The 22,628-nt window shown below is 33.1% G+C and overlaps 3 protein-coding genes across 3 annotated transcripts; 1 reads left to right on the top strand and 2 right to left on the bottom strand.

Moving 5' to 3' along the window:
• Window positions 1-4,448: 4,448 nt before the first annotated feature.
• On the top strand, window positions 4,449-5,495 carry LOC107759033 (RING-H2 finger protein ATL16-like). The gene has a single exon (XM_016576899.2). It carries the CDS (start codon window positions 4,512-4,514, stop codon window positions 5,427-5,429), a length of 918 nt encoding a protein of 305 aa, XP_016432385.2. The 5' UTR covers window positions 4,449-4,511; the 3' UTR covers window positions 5,430-5,495.
• A 183-nt stretch (window positions 5,496-5,678) lies between these two features.
• On the bottom strand, window positions 5,679-10,789 carry LOC107822225 (WAT1-related protein At5g07050-like). Its single transcript, XM_075242453.1, has 7 exons — window positions 10,207-10,789; window positions 9,500-9,562; window positions 9,294-9,410; window positions 8,404-8,638; window positions 7,406-7,564; window positions 6,784-6,935; window positions 5,679-6,436 (listed from the first exon to the last, which is right to left on the bottom strand). Exons 1-7 carry the CDS (start codon window positions 10,395-10,397, stop codon window positions 6,259-6,261), a joined length of 1,095 nt encoding a protein of 364 aa, XP_075098554.1. The 5' UTR covers window positions 10,398-10,789; the 3' UTR covers window positions 5,679-6,258.
• Window positions 10,790-16,212: 5,423 nt separating this feature from the next.
• LOC107822226 (uncharacterized) lies at window positions 16,213-20,883 on the bottom strand. The gene is made up of 5 exons (XM_016648748.2): window positions 20,723-20,883; window positions 17,122-17,236; window positions 16,950-17,039; window positions 16,729-16,827; window positions 16,213-16,607 (listed from the first exon to the last, which is right to left on the bottom strand). The coding sequence occupies exons 1-5, from the start codon at window positions 20,788-20,790 to the stop codon at window positions 16,503-16,505; spliced, it is 477 nt and encodes a 158-aa protein (XP_016504234.1). The 5' UTR covers window positions 20,791-20,883; the 3' UTR covers window positions 16,213-16,502.
• Window positions 20,884-22,628: the final 1,745 nt, after the last annotated feature.

The raw sequence follows: 22,628 nt of genomic DNA, 5'->3' as shown, positions 1-22,628 counted from the left end.
TCTTTGATTTGAGTGTATGGACTATTTATTCTTGTGAGGGCACTTGTTTCATGATAGATATGTGATGTTATTAGCTTCTTTGACATAGTAGGTGAGTGAACTTAAATTTGGTAAGTTGGAGTCCGTCTATGGGGTTAGGGGGTTAGAAGTTTGTTGTTTGTTTGTGACTTGTATGTCTTGCACGGTGATGAGGAAGTGTATATTTAATGGTTTGAGTTGCTATAGGGCCTAATTGTTAGTATCTACCGAAGTGGTGGTGTTTCTAGGCTTGATTTATTGAGAGTGGTTTTAATGCTTACTCGAGGACGAGCAAGAGTCTAAGTGTGGGGTGTGATGTTTGGCCAAAAATACATATATTTACCCATTGTTATCTCATATTCTAGTACTTTTAATCGTCATTTGAGTATTAGTTATATTATTTTGTGTGCTTAATATTATGTTTTAACTATGTAGGAATAAAACGGTGTGAAGATGAAGAGATGTGGAGCAAAATTAGATAAAACGTGAAAGAAAAAGAAAGAAAATTAAAATAATAAAAAAAAGGGACACCCTTTGGGTTTTGTCCCCTAAGTGGAGACAACAAAGGAACATTTTACAATTCAAAAGAAGAATCGAAAGAATTGGAGACGGAAAGAATTGAAACGCTACAGCCTCCAGCATCGTGGCCAGTGCAAGGCGCTGCCCTAGATGCTTGGTACGTGAATTTTGTCCAAATTCGTCCGGCACAAGATTATTTCGGTCCTAAAAAATCTCAATTCGTATAAAAGAGGTCTTAAACCTAATTTGGAGGGGATCTAACATACTTTGAAGGAGACTTCACGTGGAGGAACACACACCACGCTGGGAGGAGGCTTCTAACTAGTTTTTTCTCTTCTCTTCTTTTAGTTTCATAGTTTATTAGTTCTAGAGTTTTGGGTGTTACATGAACGTTGTAGTTTGAAGCTTGAATTGTTCTTATTATTTTATCATATTGATTTATTTATTCGATCTTGCGCTTAATTATTTGATTGATTGATCACCAATTGAATATTATCTATGAATTTAGGATTAAACTCGGGAGAGGGAATTCTAGATTGCATATAAGATTGAGTAGAGCAAGATCCTAACTCTTAGGGAGGGCGAATTTGCGATTAGGATAGGAATATACCTAATCGCCTTGTTTGGTTACTATACAGGAATTATAAATGTGTTCTTGTTAATTCTAATTCCATAGGAATATTATAGGCGTTAGATTAGCTTGAATAGGCAAGTTTTACTTCGGAGAAGGCTACGAGCAATATTAACCCTGTCAACCAATAAACCAGATAAATTAATTAGATGATTTAAGTGGAAAACTCAACGGGATTGTTAGCTAACCCATAGCTCTAGAATATTCTCTCCCATTGAATTCGTCTTTAAACTTGTCATTGTTTTCTTTAATCTCTTAAGTTGTTACTCTAGATTAATTTTAATTAAATATTCATACTTTAGGATTTGCTTGAATAAATTAATTGTTTGGTTTAATTTAGTTGATAGTTAATCACAAGTCCCTATGGGTACGATATCTGGACTTACAATCCTATATTACTTGTCGACCACGTATACTTGCGTTTGGGAGCAACAACAAGTAATATTATAATCACTACATCATCACATCAACAGCCCGGTGCACTAAGCTCCCGCTATGCGCGGGGTCCGAGGAAGGGATGGACCACAAGGGTCTATTGTACGCAGTCTTACCCTGTATTTCTGCAAGGTTGTTTCTACAATTTGAACCTGTGACCTCATAATCACATGGCAGCAACTTTACCAGTTACGCCAAGACTCCCCACTTTTATAATCACTACAATTAGTGACAATTTTTTTCCAATACATCTGTAAGTCTAATATTTTACTGATCAAATGGTACCTCCTTTGCATTTTTTGTGATCATTTGATTAGGCACGAAATTTGAAAAATAAGAAACAATATTTTTAAATTTTATAGTCTAAGACATGTCATAGACATGCATATGTGTAACCGGCAAATCATGTCACTAAGCAAAAAATATGAAGTTTAAAGTTAAGTTGCTTACAAATATAAAAATATATTATTTTTTCTGACAAATTAAAAAAAAAAGTATGTCATATGAATTAGACAGAGAAAGTATAATTTAAGATTTCATTATATTTATCAACAAATGTGAATATAGGACTAAAAGAAGTCGTCATAAAGATGTTGGGACTATAAAATTTTCAATCGAAGCTCAATAAAGTATAGTGTCTAATTGTCAAAAGTATACCGCGTAAACATTTATTTTTCATTCTTTTTCCTTTTTTCAGAAAAATACCAAAACAAAATAATTATATTTAGAGAAAGGTCTTGGCTTTATACTGTTCGAATCACGTGGATTATGGATCTAATATTATTAAACGTTGAAAAATTAAGAAATTTCATAGCAGTTGCAGCTTCCTTTGACTGTGTGACAACAATTCAACAAAAAAAATCATATAATTTCTCCGTGTGACAACTTGTCTCCGTGTGGCTTATAGGTTAGGGGTTCGAGTCATGGAAGAAGTCATTAATATTTGCATTAAGGTAGACGATTACATCTTACCCCTTGGGGTGCGGCCCTTCCCCGTACCCTGCGTGAATAACGAATACTTTATGCAACGAATGTCCTTTTAAGTATTACTTCTTTTTTGTTTTCAGATTTCATTAATCAAAATTGTCAATAAAGTGGTTGAAAATTATTAAAAAAAAATCAGGACTTAAATTTAGTAGAAACAAGAATTGTTAAGTGGTTTTTTCTTATATATATTAGTATTAATCAACAGAGTTACTTTATATCTTTGTTAATTGTAGATAACAAACATCCAATAAAATAATCAACATTAGCACATCATTGTTTTTTAAAAACAAAAAAAATGATATATTACATTCACATATTTGACTTTCGAGTGTGTTATCTCCCTTCTCTTTTTCAATGATTTTCTGGGGGTTTTTTTGGCGGTTGTTTAGATTGGGTCCCATTAAATTGAAAAATTTTATTTTGTGTATCATACAACTGACACTAGTTGTATGAGGTAATTTTTTTGTCTCATATTATTGTGGACCCAGATTTTTGTGGACCCAAAAGTGTAAGATTGGGGTCCATAAATTTGTGAGACAAAAAGGAGCCTTATACAACTAATGTAAGTTGTATGAGATACAAAATAAAACTTCTCCATTAAATTCGTCATCGCAAACGCGTACAACTTTATTGGCTAGTAATGTAGGATTTTAAATTTGGGTAGCCAAACGGGCGGGTCTAGCTTAAAGGTGGGTGAAATTCAAAAATAGTCAAATTTATAAATGGTAATTAAAAAATAATTACAGTTTCAAAATTAATTGAAATTTAGTCATTTTTCATATAAAGATAAATCTGAACAAAAACATTGTTCAAAATCCGTAAAATATTCCAGCATAATATACTGGAGTTCCAGCATAATATACTGGTCCAGTATAATATGCTGGAAGTTCATACACACGTGCTCTAATCTCCAGTATATTATGTTGGAATTTTTCGTGTGTTGGAGTTTCGGCATAATATGCTGGAAGTTTATACACAGGTACACCAATCTCCAGTATATTATGCTGGAACTTTTCGTGTTGCAGCAAAATAATGGCTATTTTTTAATAATTTTACAAACGCTGGCTATTTTTCAATTACCAGTCCAAAAACTGGTTTGCTCGTGCTATTTTCACCTTAAAAATTATGCAATTCTAAACTTATTGACCCAACTAAGTTAGATTCACGAGACCAGTTAAAATAGGCATACTCTTAAAAAAAATTGTATTCTCAAAGCTAAAACTCGAAATTTTTAATTAAAGGTGGATCACATCTATCTCACCCTATTCTAATGCGATTACTAATAATAAATTCATGTGATCGAGAAATAAACACTTAAATTATTTTTTTTGCCAACTAAGATTTTTCTAATTGGGAAAATAGACAGCAGTCAACAACTACACCTCTATGTTCACACTTCCATCTGCTTCTCACCTTAAAATATTTCCCAAAATTCATATTATATATATGTTCATTTATTCATTTGATATCTCCTCTGATAATTCTTCATGTTCTTGTCATTAAATACCCTCCCAAAGTTTCTTCAATATTTGACCCTTTTTCTCATAGGACTTTGGTCCTTCATCTCATTCAGTGTTGAAAATTACAAACCTTTCAATATCTTCTTTGACACCTTTCTAATATTCGGCCTAGTGCAGTGCATAGCATACGTTAAACGGCCAACTACACGAGCATAATCTAGTTGATCGGAAGAGCCGCGGTGGCCGCCTTGAAGTACAATTTTCATCGAGCGGCGGGTAGAATCCTTTGCAGACGACTTAAATACGTGACGGGGTATTGTAAGTGGCAGAGTGGCTTTGCTGCCACGATCCACTGAGATTCAGCCCTTTGTCGCTCCGATTCGTCCCTCCCCATATATATATATATATAATAATAATAATAATCTAGTTGACTAACAGATCTTCCCGAGTTCTCAAACAACATGGATTTAGAATCAATTTCTCCCATGAAAAGTCCTCCAATTAATTTGCATTCTTCTTCTCATTCTAGTTTTCCAATTATTGCCATAGCTATTATAGGCATTTTTGCTATTATTTTCTTGCTAGTCATTTACTATGTTTTTGTCATCAAATGTTGCTTGAATTGGCAAAGAGTTGATCTTTTGAGGCCATTTTCATTTTCAAGAAGTCGAAATATTGAAGACCCTTTAACGGTTTACTCACAAGCAGTGGAAAATGAGGGACTGAACGAATCAGTGATTCGTTCAATCCCCGTTTTCCAATACAAGAAAAGGGAAGAAAATACAACAACTTCTTGTGAATGTGTTGTTTGTTTGAATGAGTTTCAAGAAGATGAGATGCTAAGAGTCATTCCAAATTGTGGCCATGTTTTTCACATTGATTGTATTGATATTTGGCTTCAAAATAATGCAAATTGTCCACTTTGTAGAATTAGCATCTCATTATCAAAAAATACAACAAATTCCCAATTGGATCAAATCATCACTCCTAAAGATCAAGACTATGTTGTGATAGAAATAGGGGATTTATCAATTAGTCCTTCTACTAGAAAAATTGAACCAAATGTACCAAAAACAAAAGTCAAAAAATTGAACCATGTTTCAAGTATGGGAGATGAATGCATTGACATAATTAGGAACAAGGATGAACAATTCACATTTCAACCAACCAGGAGATCTTTCTCAATGGATTCGGCGTCGGATCGACAACTTTACGTAGCAGTTCAAGAGATTATGCAGCAGCAAAGGCAAGTTCCTAATGTTAGTCCTAGTGAAGGTAGTAGTAGTAGTAGTAGTAGTAGTAGAATTAAAAGATTTTTTTCATTTGGGAATGGAAGAGGATCAAGAAATGCAGTTTTACCAGTTCACTTAGAGTCATAGGGGGGTTGGGGTGGGGGGGAGGGGTTATTTTCAGAATTTGGTAGTTTTTGTTGGTATAGATGTAAAGTTTCTTGGATTTGTTTAGAAATTTTTGGAAGAAGCTGTGGAAAATAGAAAAATATAGGGAGAGGTAATCTCTTTTTCTCTTTCATGTATATTTTTCCTATAAACTGGTCTTTATTTATGTACTTTTCTCAGCAGTTGTAGCTAAAGATATGACCATTTTATTGATTCTTGAAAATTTGAAAAGCTAGAGTGGCATATGGATTCGATTGGGATTGATTCTACATTGTTGGATGGATCTCCTTTCCATAGATTTGATTGGGATTGATTTTCACGATCGAGCCGTTATCAAAAGCGTGTCTAGTGACACCTGCGAAAGTCTTCTTGCACGACGTCTCTTTCCATTTGCTCCAACTATGAAAGAAAAAAATGGGCGCAACACTTTATTCTCTTCTACCGCTCTTTGTTTACTTCTGGCTTGAGCTTGTAAAAATTTTGGACTCTTTAAAATGATCAGTACCATGCCACAACAAAGACAATCTCTTGTATAATTTGATGATTGTTAGAATCCACATTTATTTCTAATTAGTTTAATCTCTCTTGACTTCAAAGGATACTAATAAAATGAAGCACTAAACTAATACAACAATCTCTTGTCTAAAGTGCACATGCCACTTTAGCCTTTTGACCATCTATTATCCGGTAATCATTGGTCAGAGTAATTCAGATTTGTGCCGCATAAGGTCTATTAAGGGAGAATCGCTCCCTACCTGAAATTTCTCCTTGAATTTGTATTTGTTTATTGTTTTGGTTTTTAGTATATATTCTAAGGTTTTGCTTTAAAATCATTTGCATTTGATGCTAATTTTGGCATCATATGGTCTTCATGTTGTTCTCTTTTGATTGTGCTGCATTTTTCTTCATCATTTCTCTCTGATTTGGGATCTTCTTTTCCCCACAAGAGCAAGTAAAGGCCAACAATGACTATTACTGCTCCTATTATGCTGAAAAAATATGAAGAAAAAATTGGATTTTTAGAATAAGAAAATATTTTATATATATATATATATATATATATATATATATATATATATATATATATATATATATATATATATATATATATATAATGATGGGGGCTCCTATAGGCTAAAAGGTAAATGGAGGTTATATATAAGACAAATCGCAAGCGGTTGTCATCAGCTCGTGCTGTAAGGTGTTGGGTTAAGTCCCACAACGAGCGCAACCCGTTAAGGTATACTTGGAACTTTTCCCTATGTTCATATAATCCACCTCTATTCTCCTCACACTTACAAAAAAGAAAAGAAGAAAACAAGACAGAATTGTTTACCTGCCCATATATAGCCTTTCCCCAAAGACAAAGTATGCTAGAATTGCCACTAATATTGTTGATAGTGGATTGAACATAGTTACAAAAACAGGTCCTTTTTGCTCATTGCACCAAAGTTGAATAAACACCACTAAACCAGAGATCACTATACCCTGTTTTAAATTAAAAACAACACATTAAAGTTTGTCACATCCAAATTAAGTTTCAACAACAACAACAAAAGAATGGCAGCCGTTGTACTAAGTTTCCGTTATGTGTGGAGTCCGGGGAAGAGCCGGACCACAAGGGTCTATTATACGCAGTCTCACAAGTGAGGTCTGGGGAAGATAGTGTGTATGCAGACTTTACCCCTACCCCGAGGGAGTAGAGAGGCTATTTTCGGTAGACCCTCTGCTCACAAAGACGAAAAGAGAGACAATTTATTAGTACTATCAACAGAAAACAATAGAAATAATGACAGTAACATTAGAACCAGAAAATTTTCGAAAAATAATAATAATAATAATAATAATAATAATAATAATAATAATAATAATAATAATAATAATAATACCCACACGTAAGGCCCGGCACAATAAATCCAAATTAAGTTTCATTAGAGAAATAATTGGACTCTTCTTACCCCATATATTGTAGACCAAAAATCAATGTTGAAACCAATGGTCCAAGCAGCTCTTTTATGTTGTACAATGACAGTGTAAAAAGCTGATTGTGCTGCTCCAACAAAACTCATCCATGTAGTCAATGACAATTGTGCTGGATATCTTTTTAGTGTGTAAGCCTGTAAATTTTTTTGGTAAACTAGTAAGAAAAGAGAATTCAACTTAATTTCAAGCTGTAACAAGTTTGTCATGACCCAAAATTAGACGGCTGTGACCGACATTCGCTGTGATAGGCATCCGACAGCCAGAGGTGGATGCAGTGCAGCAGCACCAATTCATTTGAATCTAGTACTTTCAATGGTGAAATATAAAGTTATGTGTATAAATCTCCTAAAATTGCAAACATATATTATATCTGAACTCATCTTATAAAAATATAATAGATTCAACGCTAAGAACCTTAAATATTTAACCCATTAAGCTTAAATTTTGGATCCGCATCTGATAACGACTTAAAGCTCGCTAAGTGAACCTTTAACGCCGAGCATAATAGAAAAAAAAACACATAATCAAGATCCAAGCGTCTCTGTATTGTTAAACACATGCAAAATGGGGTGTCGGGAAGCCCCTATATAGGAGCGGAGCCAGGAGTTCAGACAAGGGGATTCAAAATAATGCCCTAGTCGAGATTTGAATTGTTATTTAAAGCAACTTTTGAACCCCCTTTACCTTTATACTATAAAATTTTCCTATGTCAAGGAGATTCAACAGTTTATGCGTAATCGAAAAGTTCCACTTTTTTAACCCTATTTACACAGTATAATTTTTCGATGAAAAAGATTAAATTGAACCCCTTCCCTCTTGCTAACTCCGCCCTTGCTCCTGTACCATCATCATACAACAGTTTACAGTGCAAAACTGGTTTCGAAATAGATAGGGTAAAAGCTTCATTTATCTTATTTGTACAGTATAATCTTTCGACGAACGGAATTAACAGATACGAATTTCATAGAAGGACCTGCATGATGTACCATATGGACCATGTAATGCAGCTAGCAACTGTCAAAATGGACCCTTTCAGCCAATTTTCATGCACAAAACTGCTTCCTCTTTGAATATAGATGAGAGGTTGCCATAGGTTTTTCAGACAAGCTCCTTTGTACAATGTCATTGTCATTACACCAGCCAATGAAACCAGTGTTCCTAAGATTTTTGCTATTCCCCTAGGATCTCCAACATTTACAACTTCCAACCTAGTACAACAAAAAAAATTAATTAGAGTTTAAATTCTATGCACTGTCAGTGTAAAGGATATTTACACTACCAGGTCACTAAATAAGTAATAACATATAACATCGATTAAATAGGGAAACCCGGTGCACTAAGCTCCTGCTATGCACGGGGTCTGGGGAAGGTCCGGACCACAAGTGTCTGTTGTACGCAGTCTTCCCCTGCATTTCTTCAAAAGACAGTTTCCACGGCTGAATAGGTAATAGCAGGTAACGTCGATCAGTAAACAAAATAAATGTTAAGTGACATGTTATAGCATGTCAAAATCACACTGATGGTGTAAAGATTTTTACACTGTCAGCAGTGGCGGAGCTACATAGCTCCAAAGGGTGTCAATTAACACTCCTTCGCCGGAAAAAAATACAACGTTTAGGCAAGTAAAAGTTGTTCTTCTATGTATATATTCTATATATTTTATCCCCTTGACTTCTTCATGTAATTATTTCTTTAAATTTTGACACGCCTTAGTGAAAATCCTGATTATACTGACTGGCGGTACATAGAACTCAAATCCTTTTAATTGATGAGTTTAAGTAAATACTACTACATAGTTAGATTTTAGTTTCATAAACTACTAATGTCTACGTTCTTTTCTTGAAATTATTGAGATTTAATTACCTGAATATTACTGCTAATACAAAGGTCAATGCAGCAATAGTGTTGACCATAGAAGATACAAAAGTTGGAGAAGTGAAATTCAAGCTCACAAAGTACATATTCAACGTCAAACTCACTCTGACATGAAAAACAAACTGTTAGTAAAAAAAAAAATTCTCCTCAAAACTATATTTTAAAAGGATGATATGATGTTCAACTGAGCTTACCCCATAAGAGAAAGTACAAAGATTTCCAATAGCAAAGCCAAAGTCAACTTTGGTCTTGTTTGTCTGTAGAAAAGAAACAGAATTCTTTACATATTAATCGCATACTCGGCACGAAATTTAAGAAAGAAATGAAGACTTTTGAAAGTTGGAGTATTGAATATGTCATGACGTTTGTATGATTGTAAGCCTTTTTGAACTTATATGATATTGAATATGCCATAAAATTTGTATGGCTATAAAAGATAGTAAGTTTGAGTTAAATTATTTTCAGATTAAAAATAAAAAAATAGTGTCATATGAAATGGAATAGAGGAGCTAATAGCTTGAAACATTTCATAGCAGTTTCCCCTCCCTCCCTAAAAAGGATTAACTATTATGCACTGATTTTACACTATCAGGTCACTTGAAAGATAAATACATATAACTATTCCATAAGAAATGGAACTGGCCATCGGAAAAAATAAAGCAGATAGCCTACTATAACAATTGAATTATACTAAGTTATTATGAAAGTTGTCTCCATGTGACTAATAGGTTTTGAGCCGTGGAAGCAGCCGATAATGCTTGCATTAGGGTAGGTTGTCTATATCACACCCCTTGGGATGCGGATTTTGCCAGACCCTGCGTGAACGTGAGATACTTTGTGTACCGAGTTAGCTTTATTTTAGTGCATGTATTTGGATTAGAGAAAAGTGATATATACGTACCTTTCGAGAAAATAGGCAAATGGTAACATAACTAAACCACCAACAATATGCCGATAAGTAACGTAGACATGAGGATTCATCCCATGATTGAAGGAAGCTTCAGTTATGAAGTATAGAAAAGTATAGCAAATCTGAGCTAAAATCATAAGAAAATGAGGTTTGAACTTCTTGAAAATGCCCATAATAGCCATCTTCTAGTAATTGACAAATTACTAATACAATAAGATCAAGAATTTAAATACAAGAAAATATAGCCAATTTGTAAGAATGGGATCTTGTTCTTGATCAACATATTCTTGTGATAATCTGACACAATTCTCCAATATGAGGATAGAATATAGTAATATGTTTCTTGTTTTTTTCTTTCTAAAGAAAAGCAAAAACTTTGAGGGGAGATTTAAAGAATGGAGAAAATAAAATATTCTAGTGGTGAATTATTCTTGAATATTTAATTATAAAAGGCATAAAAAGTCATTCAACAAACATTCTACCACCTGAAAAAACAAAAGGGAGTGCAAGATTATTGAATTATAGATGATATGTGTAGTCCACTAAAGAATTTGGAAGAAAACATTTTTGAAAGAATAAAAAGAAGACGAATTTTGTAGCTTATATGTGTGGTAGTCATTCCTCCTTTATATAAGGAGTATTGTCCTTAATTTATGTTTAGTTGGGAGCTACAGTATTAGTTACGGGTTCAGATAAATCTTGTAACTTTTACTTAGGCATTATATTTGTATTAGAAAATTCGTTAAATATGTAAAAATATTTAACATTGTGAATCCATTAACTATAACGGACTAAGAATTAGATGGCAAATTCAAAACTTATAAATTTTAAATTCTGGTTCCATCTTTGCTCATTTAAGAGTTAGGGAGTGTTGGAAGAGAATTGTGAAAAACAAGTGTTCTCAAAGAGCAATTTGTATAAAACTATTTTGTAAGGGGTCGTTTGGTAGGAGGTATTAGAAAATATAATGCAAGCATTAGCTCTATGCATTACTAATACCTTGTTTGGTATATTTTTTTAATTTGTGTATAACTAATACTTGGTATTATCCTATGTATAAGTAATGCATAGAAAACCATGGCATAGTAATACTAAGGCTATTAATGCATGCATTAATATGGTTAAAGACACAATTGTCCTTAAAGTCCCTTAAAGCTAGAGAATATGGAGGGCATTTTTGTAAACAGCTATTTTCTTAAAATTATGCAATGCATTATATAATTTTAATACACCACACCAAACAGTAGATAAGAAATAATATCTGCATAACTAATGCTTGCATTACTAATACACCTTATTTCGTACTATTTTTATACACCCTACCTAACGACCCCTAAGTGTAATGAAAGTTGGAAAAAAAGGATTAGTTACCTCATATAGCAAAGGTTGATACCTTATTTATTTTAAATAAATACCATTTTAAAAAATTATATTCCATAGCTACCTTTTGATTTTTTATAGCCAAATATCTATTTATGGTTACCTCATACCCTTAAACCATAAAATAAGCTTTGTATCATTTTTCTCTCTTATATCTCCTCAAATTTCTCCTATCCCCTACCCCATATCTATTCTCCCTCTCTCTCTCTTTCTCTACTTCCCGATGTCTTCTCCTCCACCGGACGCTAGAACAATTGCCACCGTCACCCTTCCGACCGTGGCCGTTATTCATTGATACCGCCGCCCTCAGCCTCCCAATCTCATTCACAGTCGAATTTCAATCTCGCTGGAGAAGGAGAAGAAGTCGTGAAATTTCTCTCTCAGGTCTAATGTTCTTATTTGCTAAAATAGTACACAAAGTCGACACAACCAAACAAAAGACAGTGAAATTGTCGCCATTTACAAACAATTGCTCTTGAAAAAGCAATGGAAGAAGGAAAGATTTTGACAGATGTTTTCCCGCTGTAATGGAACTTGTATTTTCAGTTAATATGTATCAATGTATTTTCAATGGATCTCGCTGTATTTCATTGTATTCATTGTCTTTTTATTTCATTGTATTTCAATGTATCTTGTTATATTCTATGTATTTCATTGTATTCACTATCTTTTTTTCATTGTATTTCAATATATCCCGTTGTATTCTATGTATTTTATTGTATGCACTGTCTCGCTATATTCCTTGAATGTATTAATATATTTTTTTTAATTAATATAATTTATGTATTCAGATGTATTATATAATTTCTCTGAAGATTGCTATATTTTTGGGGTATTTTTCGGTTGAGAATCTTTTTTATAACTGGAAATACAAAATTTGTGTGTTATAATTGAGTTTGTTGAGTTATATTAGGAGTCTATTATATTAATTGATTCACTTTTCGTTTAAAAACAGTGTAATCCCATATTTCACGTCGTGATACAGTCGAATACAATAATTTGTCCAGCTGTAATCTCATGTTTCACGCCATGAATACAGTCGAATACACTCGAATACAAAAATTTGTCTAGCTGTAATCTCTTGTTTCACGCCTAGAAATGCTACTATATTCATGAATACAGTAGCTTAAATACATCGAATACACTCTAAAAATCTGAAAATATAGCTATAGGAAGTAATATAGTAAATGGTAGCTACAACTAGTTAATAACCACTACAACATAGTGGTTTATGAAAGTTTCTCGGAAAAAAAGTGTAATTGTTAAGTTATTCTCGACATATTTTTGGGATCCACTCCTTTAATTTTGAGTCGTCTTTATAATCCCGCCATATTCGAATGAAATTCAAAATAACCAGATTTATGAGTGGTAATTGAAAAATAGCCATAGTTTCAAAAGTAATCGAAATTTAGCTATTTTTCATGTAAAGATAAATCTGAACGACAGTTCAAAATCCGAATATATTCAAGCATAATATATTGAAATTCCAGCATAATACGCTGGAGTTCCAGCATAATACACTGGTCCAGCATAATATGCTGGAAGTTCATACACAGGTGCTCCAATCTCCAGTATATTATGCTGAAACTTTCCGTGTGTTGGAATTCCAACATAACATGCTGAAAGTTCATACACAGGTACATCAATCTCCAGTATATTATACTGGAACTTTTCGTGTTGCAAGAAAATAGAGGTTATTTTTCAATGACTTTGCGAATTCGACTATTTTTCAATTACCCATCTGAAAACTATGCTTTTGGCTATTAGAATCCCACTATTAGTGTTAAAAAATTTGTGCTTTTGGTGTGTGTATATAGTTAGAATCCCACTGATAGCTTATCCTTTCCTGAAGTTTTATCCTAACTTTGGCGAATTATTGTATGAAATCTTCTTTTTACAAAGAAATATTTTTTTAAATTTTATTTCCCATTTTAGAAAGAAGCATAATTAATTATGCAGTGCTTCAAATTAGCTCAATAACTAGTAATCAGTTTCCATCGGTACCTGTTGAAAAAAAAATGTAATACGATATATTACGAAAAATTCCATCATTCTTTCAACACGAAACTAATTGGTAAAGAGAGATGGCAACTAACGAAACAAAATTCTATAGCAAGAAGCAAACAACTAACTAAACAACATGCAATTGTAGCCTTTTGTTTGCCAATTTACCACGAAAGATGCAACGTTATATGAGTGACCAATACTATCAGGGGCGGATTTAGGGGGCGCAAGGGGTTCACTCGAACCCCCTTCGCCGAAAAAATACACTGTATATATAAGGCAAAATCTGTTTTTTACCTCTATATATTAAGTTTTGAACCCCCTTAACACAATCCAAAAGTATAGTTTAGTGGTCAAGGGGGTTCAAAATCTACATAAGGTCATGAGTTCAATTCCCACTAGATACAAAAAAAAATTTTGAAATTGAACCCCCTTCGTGGAGATCCTGCCTCCGCCACTGAATACTATAGATTGATTAATACACAACTTGCCTCTACGATGAAAGAAGGAATTGCTCTAACTAATCGCCCACTCAACTGCTTAAATATAATCGGTAGACATCAAAATTTTATCGGATCAAATCCATCTGATATTTAGGTTATGTCCTAAATTTAAGATACTACAAGTAGAATCTGTTAAGTTTCTTGGAGGCTACTCTACTAAAAAACCTAGTTACACCTATAAAAGGGGTCACATATTCCCTTTGAAAGCATCTCAAAATTTCATAAAATTTCATGGTATATTCACAAAGAGATCAAAAACATCAAATATTATCTTTCTCAAAACCGCCAAGTGATCAACGGATGTTCTTCCTTTCATGGAGATCAAATACATCCCAAGAAAGCTCGCATCATCCTACGTTCGAGAAATACACTGGTTAAGCCCTCGAATCACGGAAAACAACTAGAGAGAAGAATTAAGGGAACAAGCAGAATTGTACTCACAAAGACTCATCAATAAAATTATTCATCTTTTATGTTTGTAATTATAATTTTTCACGTATGTTGAAATTTTTTTGCAAACAGTATAGGATACATATAATCCATCTATAATATATATAGTCAGTGTGTAATTTATGTACGTCAAGTAGGAAAAATAAATCGAAAATCTGACCAACTATTTGTGTAAATATTCATATTCCATTACGAAAGCACATATTCTCTACATTTTTTTTAGAATGCCGGAATAACTATAACTACAACATGCATGATTAACAAAAGCTGAAAATTCGTTTAGTTGATTCTATATATGTGCGCTAGAAAAAGTATATGCTGCTGTTGCCAGCATCAGAAAATATCATAGATGCCGATTCTTTAAATTTATTCAAAAATCAAAATATATAAAGTCCAAAAGCTAAATATAATGTGATCAAGTAAAAATAGCACGGTATAGTCAATTTTCGGACTGATCATTCAAAAATAGCCAGCGTTTACAAAGTCAATGAAAAATAGCCACTATTTTGCTGCAACAGAGACCGGTCCAGCATAATATTCTGGAATTCGGTGCACTTGTGTATGAACTCCAGCATATTATGCTGGACCGGTATACTTTGCTGACTAAGTATAATATACTAGAGACTGGAGCACCGGTGCTCCAAACTCCAGTATATTATACTGGACAATTATACTTGCTGGAACTCCAGTATATTATGCTGGAATTCTAGTGTACTTATGCTAGAACTTCATCATATTATGCTGGAGATCCAGCATACTTATCCTGGAACTCCAGTATAATATACTGGCGTATTTTCCAAGTTTTGAACAGTATTTTTGCTCATATTTATCTTTACATAAAAAGTAACTAAATTTCGATTACTTTTGAAACTGGGCTATTTGTGAACGGTCAGTTGTAAATCTGGCTATTTTTGAATTTCTCCCTTTGATCAACTACCTTTTGCTACTGCTCCCTTGATGAATGACCAAGAGAATAATGTGAAATACAAAGAATTTAAGATAAGGTGCTAGAAAATATAAAACGATAACATCATTTTAACTTCAAAAAACTTAGCCCCAGATGCTAAAAATTCAAGAATTTATGGGAATTGCATATGGGGTGGAAAAAGAATGATGGCCGAGTTAGAATTGAGAAGATGCAAAGGAGAGAATTTCCTAAATTTTGTATTAAAAACATCAATGTTATTTATTACGTATTATTTTTCCTAATTGGGAAAGGAAAAGAAATATAGTTTGCAACTAGTGACCAACAAATATCTTTCACCTTTATATTGGTTTAAGGGGGGAAAAGGAAAATGAAGCTCACTCTTATTTTTGTCTTTCACTATTTTGTTGGATTTACTTCTCTTTCATTATTATAAGATTTCTCCACTGTCTTTTACTCCTTGAGCCATACATAATAAGTAAGAAGAATTAACATCAGGTAGTCACTCTAAAAGGCTACTATTTAAGAATTAGTTAGAATTTCAATTTTTGAGTTCAAATTTTCAAGACAAAAATATCCTAAATTGTCATGAAGTTAGGATTTTTAGTTTAAAATTTAAGAACAAAATAAATACTTGCTAATTTCTAAATAGCATCACTAAGAATGGCTATATTGATTTGACCAAATAGGAAACTTGGGTGCAAATCGACATGAGCAGACTAGAAAGCTAGAATGTGAGAACCAACAAAAGCTATCAAATAAACTACAGCAGAAGCAATTGCAATTGCTATGTCAACTAAATGTCCCCTATTTTTGGACTAATTGATGTCTAAATCCATTTTCTAAAGAGTGAAACTTACATCCTCAAAAAAACGAGATAACATAAACGAGCTACAAAGTTTGGAAATTCAACAAAAAGAGAGCAAAATGAGAGTGCAGTAAAACTGCAAAATACAACGCTTACAAGAAACTCTTCAGGGGCTATCGTGCTGCGAATCAATCACAACAAAACTGAATCTTATCCCTTAAACTGTTTTTGTCTTAGGAGCCGCCTTCTTCTTTGTGGATCGCCTGGGCATAGAGTTCTTCATGCCGATAAAGAAGAGCAGCCCGCCAAGAAGTGCCAGGCTCTGTCAAAAAGATAGTGCAAAATACACAACTTAATAAAACCTTGCCAAGTTTCGCTTCAGAAATAGCAAGTTCGTAATGAATGCAAGAAACAAAAATCCAAAGAGACATCCACTGGCTTACCTGAGTAAACTTGACAAAAAGTTGAGCAAACTCTTTCTTGTCAACATCGTAGTTGTAGAAGTCAAATAAGATGGGGGTAGTAATGGCCTGATGCAAAAGCTTCATTGACGAAAACCAAGATCAAGATGCAATCAGCCGGATGAAGCAAGCAAGTTCAAATAATTCACTTGTTTTAACAAAGCAACTTCGACGAATAATTTGAGGAAATGGAAGATACACACCAGGATGTAAGCTCCAAGAGAGCTACCAAAGACAAAAAGAACGCTTCCAAGACCCTTCATAACTAAGGCCCCCAACACTAGATGTTTCATCTGTAAATGACATATCTTAAGTTAGACAAACAAAATAGACATTGTTAAAACCAAATTTAATTAACTAAAGCCAAATTGTTACCTCTACATGTGGTACTTGAAATCCTGTGTGTGTCGCCACATGCTTTGAGAAAACATTGAACTTTGGGCTTAAAGCCTTTGCTGCTGACCCACCATCAAGCCCAAATTCGCTGAATCTATAAAAAGCCATCATATATGAGGCACGTATGCAATTAAGAGTTAAAGACCTCAGTGTGTAACTTTTTAATTATGTCTAACATCTTTTTTCAATATTCTTCAACATCTTAAAACAACAACAACAACATCCCAGTATAATCCCACCAGTGGGGTCTGGGGAGGGTAGTATGTACGCAGACCTTACCCCTACCCCGAAGGGTAGAGAGACAACATCTTAAAACAAAAGTATGAAATAAAAAGAAGCAGCAAGTATAGGAAAGTTTGGGGAACATTGTCAGCCAGTATATTGCTCCATAAACAAGCCTAAAGCTTTGCTCTTTGGAAAGGTAACCAATATCAATTTATATCTTCCTGGTGAACGGGCAGCATGATTGAACCTGATTATCATCATAAGTATAAATATATCTCTACAACATTTGTTTGACTATTTTCTCCTCTTAAACAATGATTCTACATAAAGGATAGGTCACAGTGTTATTAAAAGCGCTCGCTTCTCGCTTTAAGCGATGAAGCGAGGCGAGGCGCTGGGTTAGCGCTTTTCTGCTAAAAAGGCAACTCACATTCAAAAAGCGTGCGCTTTTCTCACTTAAGCAAGAAGCGAGCCGGTAGAAAAAGTGAGAAAAAGCGTGCTTAAGCGAACAAAAGGCATCAGCTAGGGTTTTTTAAAAAAAATTGGCAAATAAACCATCTGTGAACAAACAAACATACACGACTTCTTCTCCAGCGAACTCCAGCAACGACCACTGCTGCTCCAACGACTTCTTCTCCAGATCTCGGTAAGTTTCTTCAACTTCTTCTTCTTCTTCTTCTTCTTCTTCTTCTGGTCTTCTTCTTCTGTTATTCTTCTTCTAATGGAATTCTTTCAATTTTTCTCATTTTGTGCCCTAAATGACTTCTTCTTCTGTTATTAAAAGTGCTCTGTTTTATGCTGCTATATGCTCTATTTTCTGCAATTTATGCTCTGTTTCCTACAATTTATCAGTGAATTAATTGTTTTTTTTTTATTGTTGATTGTAGTAAATTTAATTTGATTATTCAATGGCATAAAGACATTTGCTTAATATATTATTTTTAATGAGTTCTTAGCCATTTATCTATGCCTATTTTATTTTTTTTATTTATGTGTTAAGTTGCGCTTCACATGAAAAAAGTGCGCGCTTCGCTTCGCGCTTCTCGCTTCTGTGAAGCGAGGCCTCGTCGCTTTTTTGCGTTTAACGCTTACCAAAACACTGGGATAGGAATACAACTTGCTGGCTAATATAAGTGATTGTGGCATTGCAGCATTGTGTTCCATATCTTCGTACCTATTCCCCAAACTAACAGCTTCCTTTACATGGACATGTCCCAGGAACATAAAAAAATATAGGTAAGCCGAAAAACAGTAAGCTGTTTGTTGAGTTTCTACCAAACCAATAAGCTTATGTTGAGTTTCTAACAAGATATTGAACTGACATTTGTATGTTTCGCACAGAGCAGTTCAGCTTAAGATCTATATTACAACACAACACAAGCAAGAGGCGAGTTTGGACTGTTAACTCCGAGAAGAAAAATGTTACTAGGCCCCAATGCCAACCTAAATGTTGTAATAGCAAAATAAATTTAATCCAAAATAAGTGTTGCTTTAGGAAATCAAGAAAGCATTAATTATTTTTTCCCTAATCTACCCTTTCTCCGATAAATGATTCTCAAACATGTCTCTCGACAGTTATTACTCATTTTAAGGAGATATAATAAAGGTAATTTAATCAAATAACCCTTATGATTAATGCTATTAAATGATTTATCAGTCATTTGCAAACCTATTAAGAAAATCATTTAATAGCATTAATCATAATGGATATTTGACTAAATTACCTTTATCAATAAGGGTGGAATTAGAAAAGAAAATAGTGCCTTCTTTTCTTATAAAAGGACAAATATTTTGGAACAATTTTTAGTACAAATATCGGGCACCTCTTACGACTCTTACAAACTATAGATAACAAAATTTCATAAGTGTTAACAATCAAAAATTTACAAGTCAATGTTTCTTTTTTTATGGTAAAACTTTTCAATCTATGCAAATCTTAAGACAAATTCACTCCCAAGCAATAGCTTTTGCAACTCTGGCAAACTAATAGAACAATTATTGTTATATCTCAACTAATGCTGCACATAGCAAGGTATCATAAAATAGCCTTCTGTAAAATAAATATAAAAGTAGCATTCAATTATATACATTAACAATACTGATATGTTTTATACTTAGTGTAATTTAACTTGTGATAGTAGGTTACTCAATATTTTTACCAAGTTAACATTTAATGCCAACCATAGAAGTTTACATGAGATTTCCTGATGAGTGACCTTATACTGCAATCACCTAATAAGTGACTTGATTGTGCAAATATTTTTTACACCGTTAGTGCATAGAACTTATATAAGAAAACCTAACTCTTCAATTAGATCGATACATAGATAGTGACGAACAAACACAATCATTCAACCAAACGTGCTTAACTTCGCTACCAAAGTAACTAGTAAGTATAAGCTAAAACAATTAAACAAATAGCTGATCAAAAGCCATATGAACAAATTCTAAAGAGCATAAATTCTATGCATTGACGGTGTAAAAAATATTTATACAATCAAGTCACTTATTAGGTAACTACAAGTAATCTCTTGATAAGCGTTAATTCTAATATGGTAAAGGTGATAACCAACATGCTATCACACGTTCTATGGCTGACAGTGTAAATATATTTTACACAATCAGGTCCATTATTAGGTAATTACAAGTAACTCTTGATAAATACTACTGCATCCATTCCAATTTGTTTGATACAACTCGAAATTCAAAGAGTCAAAGGAGTTCTATTTATCAGGATTTTTTCATATGCCTTTTAAATATTTTAAATTGTTAATTACTATGACTAATACTAGTACTTTTTATGTAGTTTCCAATTATGTAAATTTTTATTTCAAAAAACTTAAGATTCTATGTCCAAATTCATAGTCAAATTTGAGAAGTTTAATTCTCAAAATCTGAACTATAAAATCTTTACACCATCGGTGTATATAGCTTAAATTCCTAAAACTTCAGTTTCGATTCTAGTCAACTAGTTCATCTAAATCCTACTAGATCCAACTCCTCATACACTAATTCTAACTCAGGACAGAACCCTAGCTAACTAAAAAATACAATTAGTTACATAACAAACTAAAAAAAATAACAATAAATAACTCAATGCAAGTTAACAATAATACTTCATTCCAATTCTAGTCTACTAGTTCATCTAAATTGCACTAGATCCAACTCATCTTATACTAGTTCTAACTAATGAGAACCACATAGCAAATTAAAACATAACGATAAATAACTCAATGCAAGTTAATAATACCAGATAAAGTTGTATAAATACTGAAATTACATAAATAAAACCAAAAAAAAAAAAAGAGTGAAAAACAGAGTAGATCTGAACTTAACTAATGATGAAGTTTCTTACTCTTGATAAGCGGAGAGAACGAAGACTGATACGAAGAGAAGCCTCCCTGTGAATGATAAGAACGCCATTACTGTACTGGCTGCTTTCTCTCTCTAGAAAACAAAGACTTTTAGAGATTCAAAAAGGAGAGAGAAACCAAAGGGACTTCTGCTGCTTTAACAGTTTGATTTAAGTATTTATTTATAGGTGAAATAACAGTACAGTTCATAAAAAGACATAAAATTAATTTATTTTTTATTTTTAAAAATTTTGGCTAATTTTTGTAATTTCCCTCCAATGCCGCGCTATATATTTGATATTCAGATTGTGAACGCGCGCGAGTAGTATAATAGTATGTACTCGCTTTAGGGACAATGGATCGAAGGGGACACGTTTTACGACCAATAGTATTTGGTCAAGTGATGTAGAATTCAGTGACGTGGCAAATGGAGAGAGCGAGTGTTAGCAACTACAAGTGCAAGATGTATGAGCTTCTAGTATTGTTTTTTCTTATTAGAAAATTTAAAATAAAAAAAAATATTTTCCCTTATTTCAAACTGGGACATCTCTGTGGGTTTCTTTCCATTGGTTTTTCTAGTCAAACAATTAGAAATATAAGAGTTGGTGGTATTGGTAATTAGATGTTTTAGGTAGGGCTGGGCATATATCAGGTAAAATCGATAACCCGAACCGTTAATTATTTGTTGGTTTATCGGTATCGGGTTAACGGGTTAACGGTCGATAACAATTTAGAATTTTTTTACTATTGGATTATCGGTTCGGGTCTCGGTTTGCCAATTTTGTTAATTAGTTAACCGATAACTCAATAAGAATTAATAAAACTACGACTTTATCCTTAAGTATAGACAAATACTAGGGCTTCAGTTCATTCTCTGTTATTCTTTCTCAACCCCACTCTTCAGTTAATTCATCTTTATTCTTCATAGACCTTATTAGTTACTCCTAGCGTAAGTCTTTAGTATACTATATGTGAATTCTTCTCTTTTTTGCTTAACTCAAGTGAATTGTCTTTTCTTTTTTGCTTAACTCTAGATTGAGTTATTTTTCGGATAAATCGATTATGATCGATAACCGATTAACCAATACCGGATAACCGATATCTTATCGGTTCGGTTATCGGTTTATCAAATTTGTAAACCGATAACCGATATGCTAAACCGATAATATTCATAACCGAACCGACCGACGTTCACCCCTAGTTTTAGGTTCGGATCAATCAAAAAAAATTAATAGGGCACGATTTTTCTTTTAATGAACTTTATGTGTCGTGATAGTCAAAGTTCAAAGGCAACTATCGAACATCAAATAAGGAACCAAAAAATAAATGAGAGTTCTTCTCAATAATAGACGATAATTCTAATCCAAATTTTCCTTAAAATTATGTTTCCATAATATTCTTAGTAGGATTTTCAAACTCCATATAATTACCATCTATAACAAGGAAAGGAGGGATAAGATTATTGAAGTTTACATCAATTGTGGTACATAAATTACATAAAATATTACTTTTATCACTTGATAAAGAAAAATAGGAATTGGCTTTCAAGATAAAGACGTTTTATGTCATAATTTAACTTATTATTTTCTAAGGAAAAGTCTTTAACAACTTGTTTGGATGGTTGTTACGTGTCGTTTCATATGTATCGTATCGTACTATATTGTATTGTACTGTATCGTTTGATAAATACAATGTTTGGATAGATTGTGTCGTTTGTCATCGTTTCATGATATCACGCACCAGCAATATGAAGAATAAACTTGCAATATTATAAAGAAAAATTATGATACAAGGTAAAATTACTATATAAAAAGATAGGGTAAATGATAAAATAAAATAATTTAATAATAATAAAGGGTGAGATTGAGAGAAAAAGACAAGGTAACAACGCGACCACATCAAATCGGT

This window comes from Nicotiana tabacum, chromosome 21 (genome assembly GCF_000715075.1).
Source record: "Nicotiana tabacum cultivar K326 chromosome 21, ASM71507v2, whole genome shotgun sequence".
Taxonomy (NCBI): Eukaryota; Viridiplantae; Streptophyta; class Magnoliopsida; order Solanales; family Solanaceae; genus Nicotiana; species Nicotiana tabacum.
Note: the sequence above shows the minus strand (reverse complement) of the source record. Positions and strands in the feature narration are given on the sequence as shown.

What these genes read in the sequence shown, in the direction of transcription:
- LOC107822226 (XM_016648748.2), bottom strand. Translation starts at nt 20,790, where the DNA reads ATGGCGTTCTTATCATTCACAGGGAGGCTTCTCTTCGTATCAGTCTTC. An exon ending in TTCAAGTACCACATGTAGAG is followed by an intron (nt 17,040 to 17,121) that starts GTAACAATTTGG and finishes TGTCATTTACAG; the next exon opens with ATGAAACATCTAGTGTTGGG. An exon ending in CTCTTGGAGCTTACATCCTG is followed by an intron (nt 16,828 to 16,949) that starts GTGTGTATCTTC and finishes TCGTCAATGAAG; the next exon opens with CTTTTGCATCAGGCCATTAC.
- LOC107759033 (XM_016576899.2), top strand. Translation starts at nt 4,512, where the DNA reads ATGGATTTAGAATCAATTTCTCCCATGAAAAGTCCTCCAATTAATTTG.
- LOC107822225 (XM_075242453.1), bottom strand. Translation starts at nt 10,397, where the DNA reads ATGGCTATTATGGGCATTTTCAAGAAGTTCAAACCTCATTTTCTTATG. An exon ending in CCATATGGTACATCATGCAG is followed by an intron (nt 7,565 to 8,403) that starts GTCCTTCTATGA and finishes AAAAATTTACAG; the next exon opens with GCTTACACACTAAAAAGATA. An exon ending in GAAAGGCTATATATGGGCAG is followed by an intron (nt 6,437 to 6,783) that starts GTAAACAATTCT and finishes ATATTTTTTCAG; the next exon opens with CATAATAGGAGCAGTAATAG.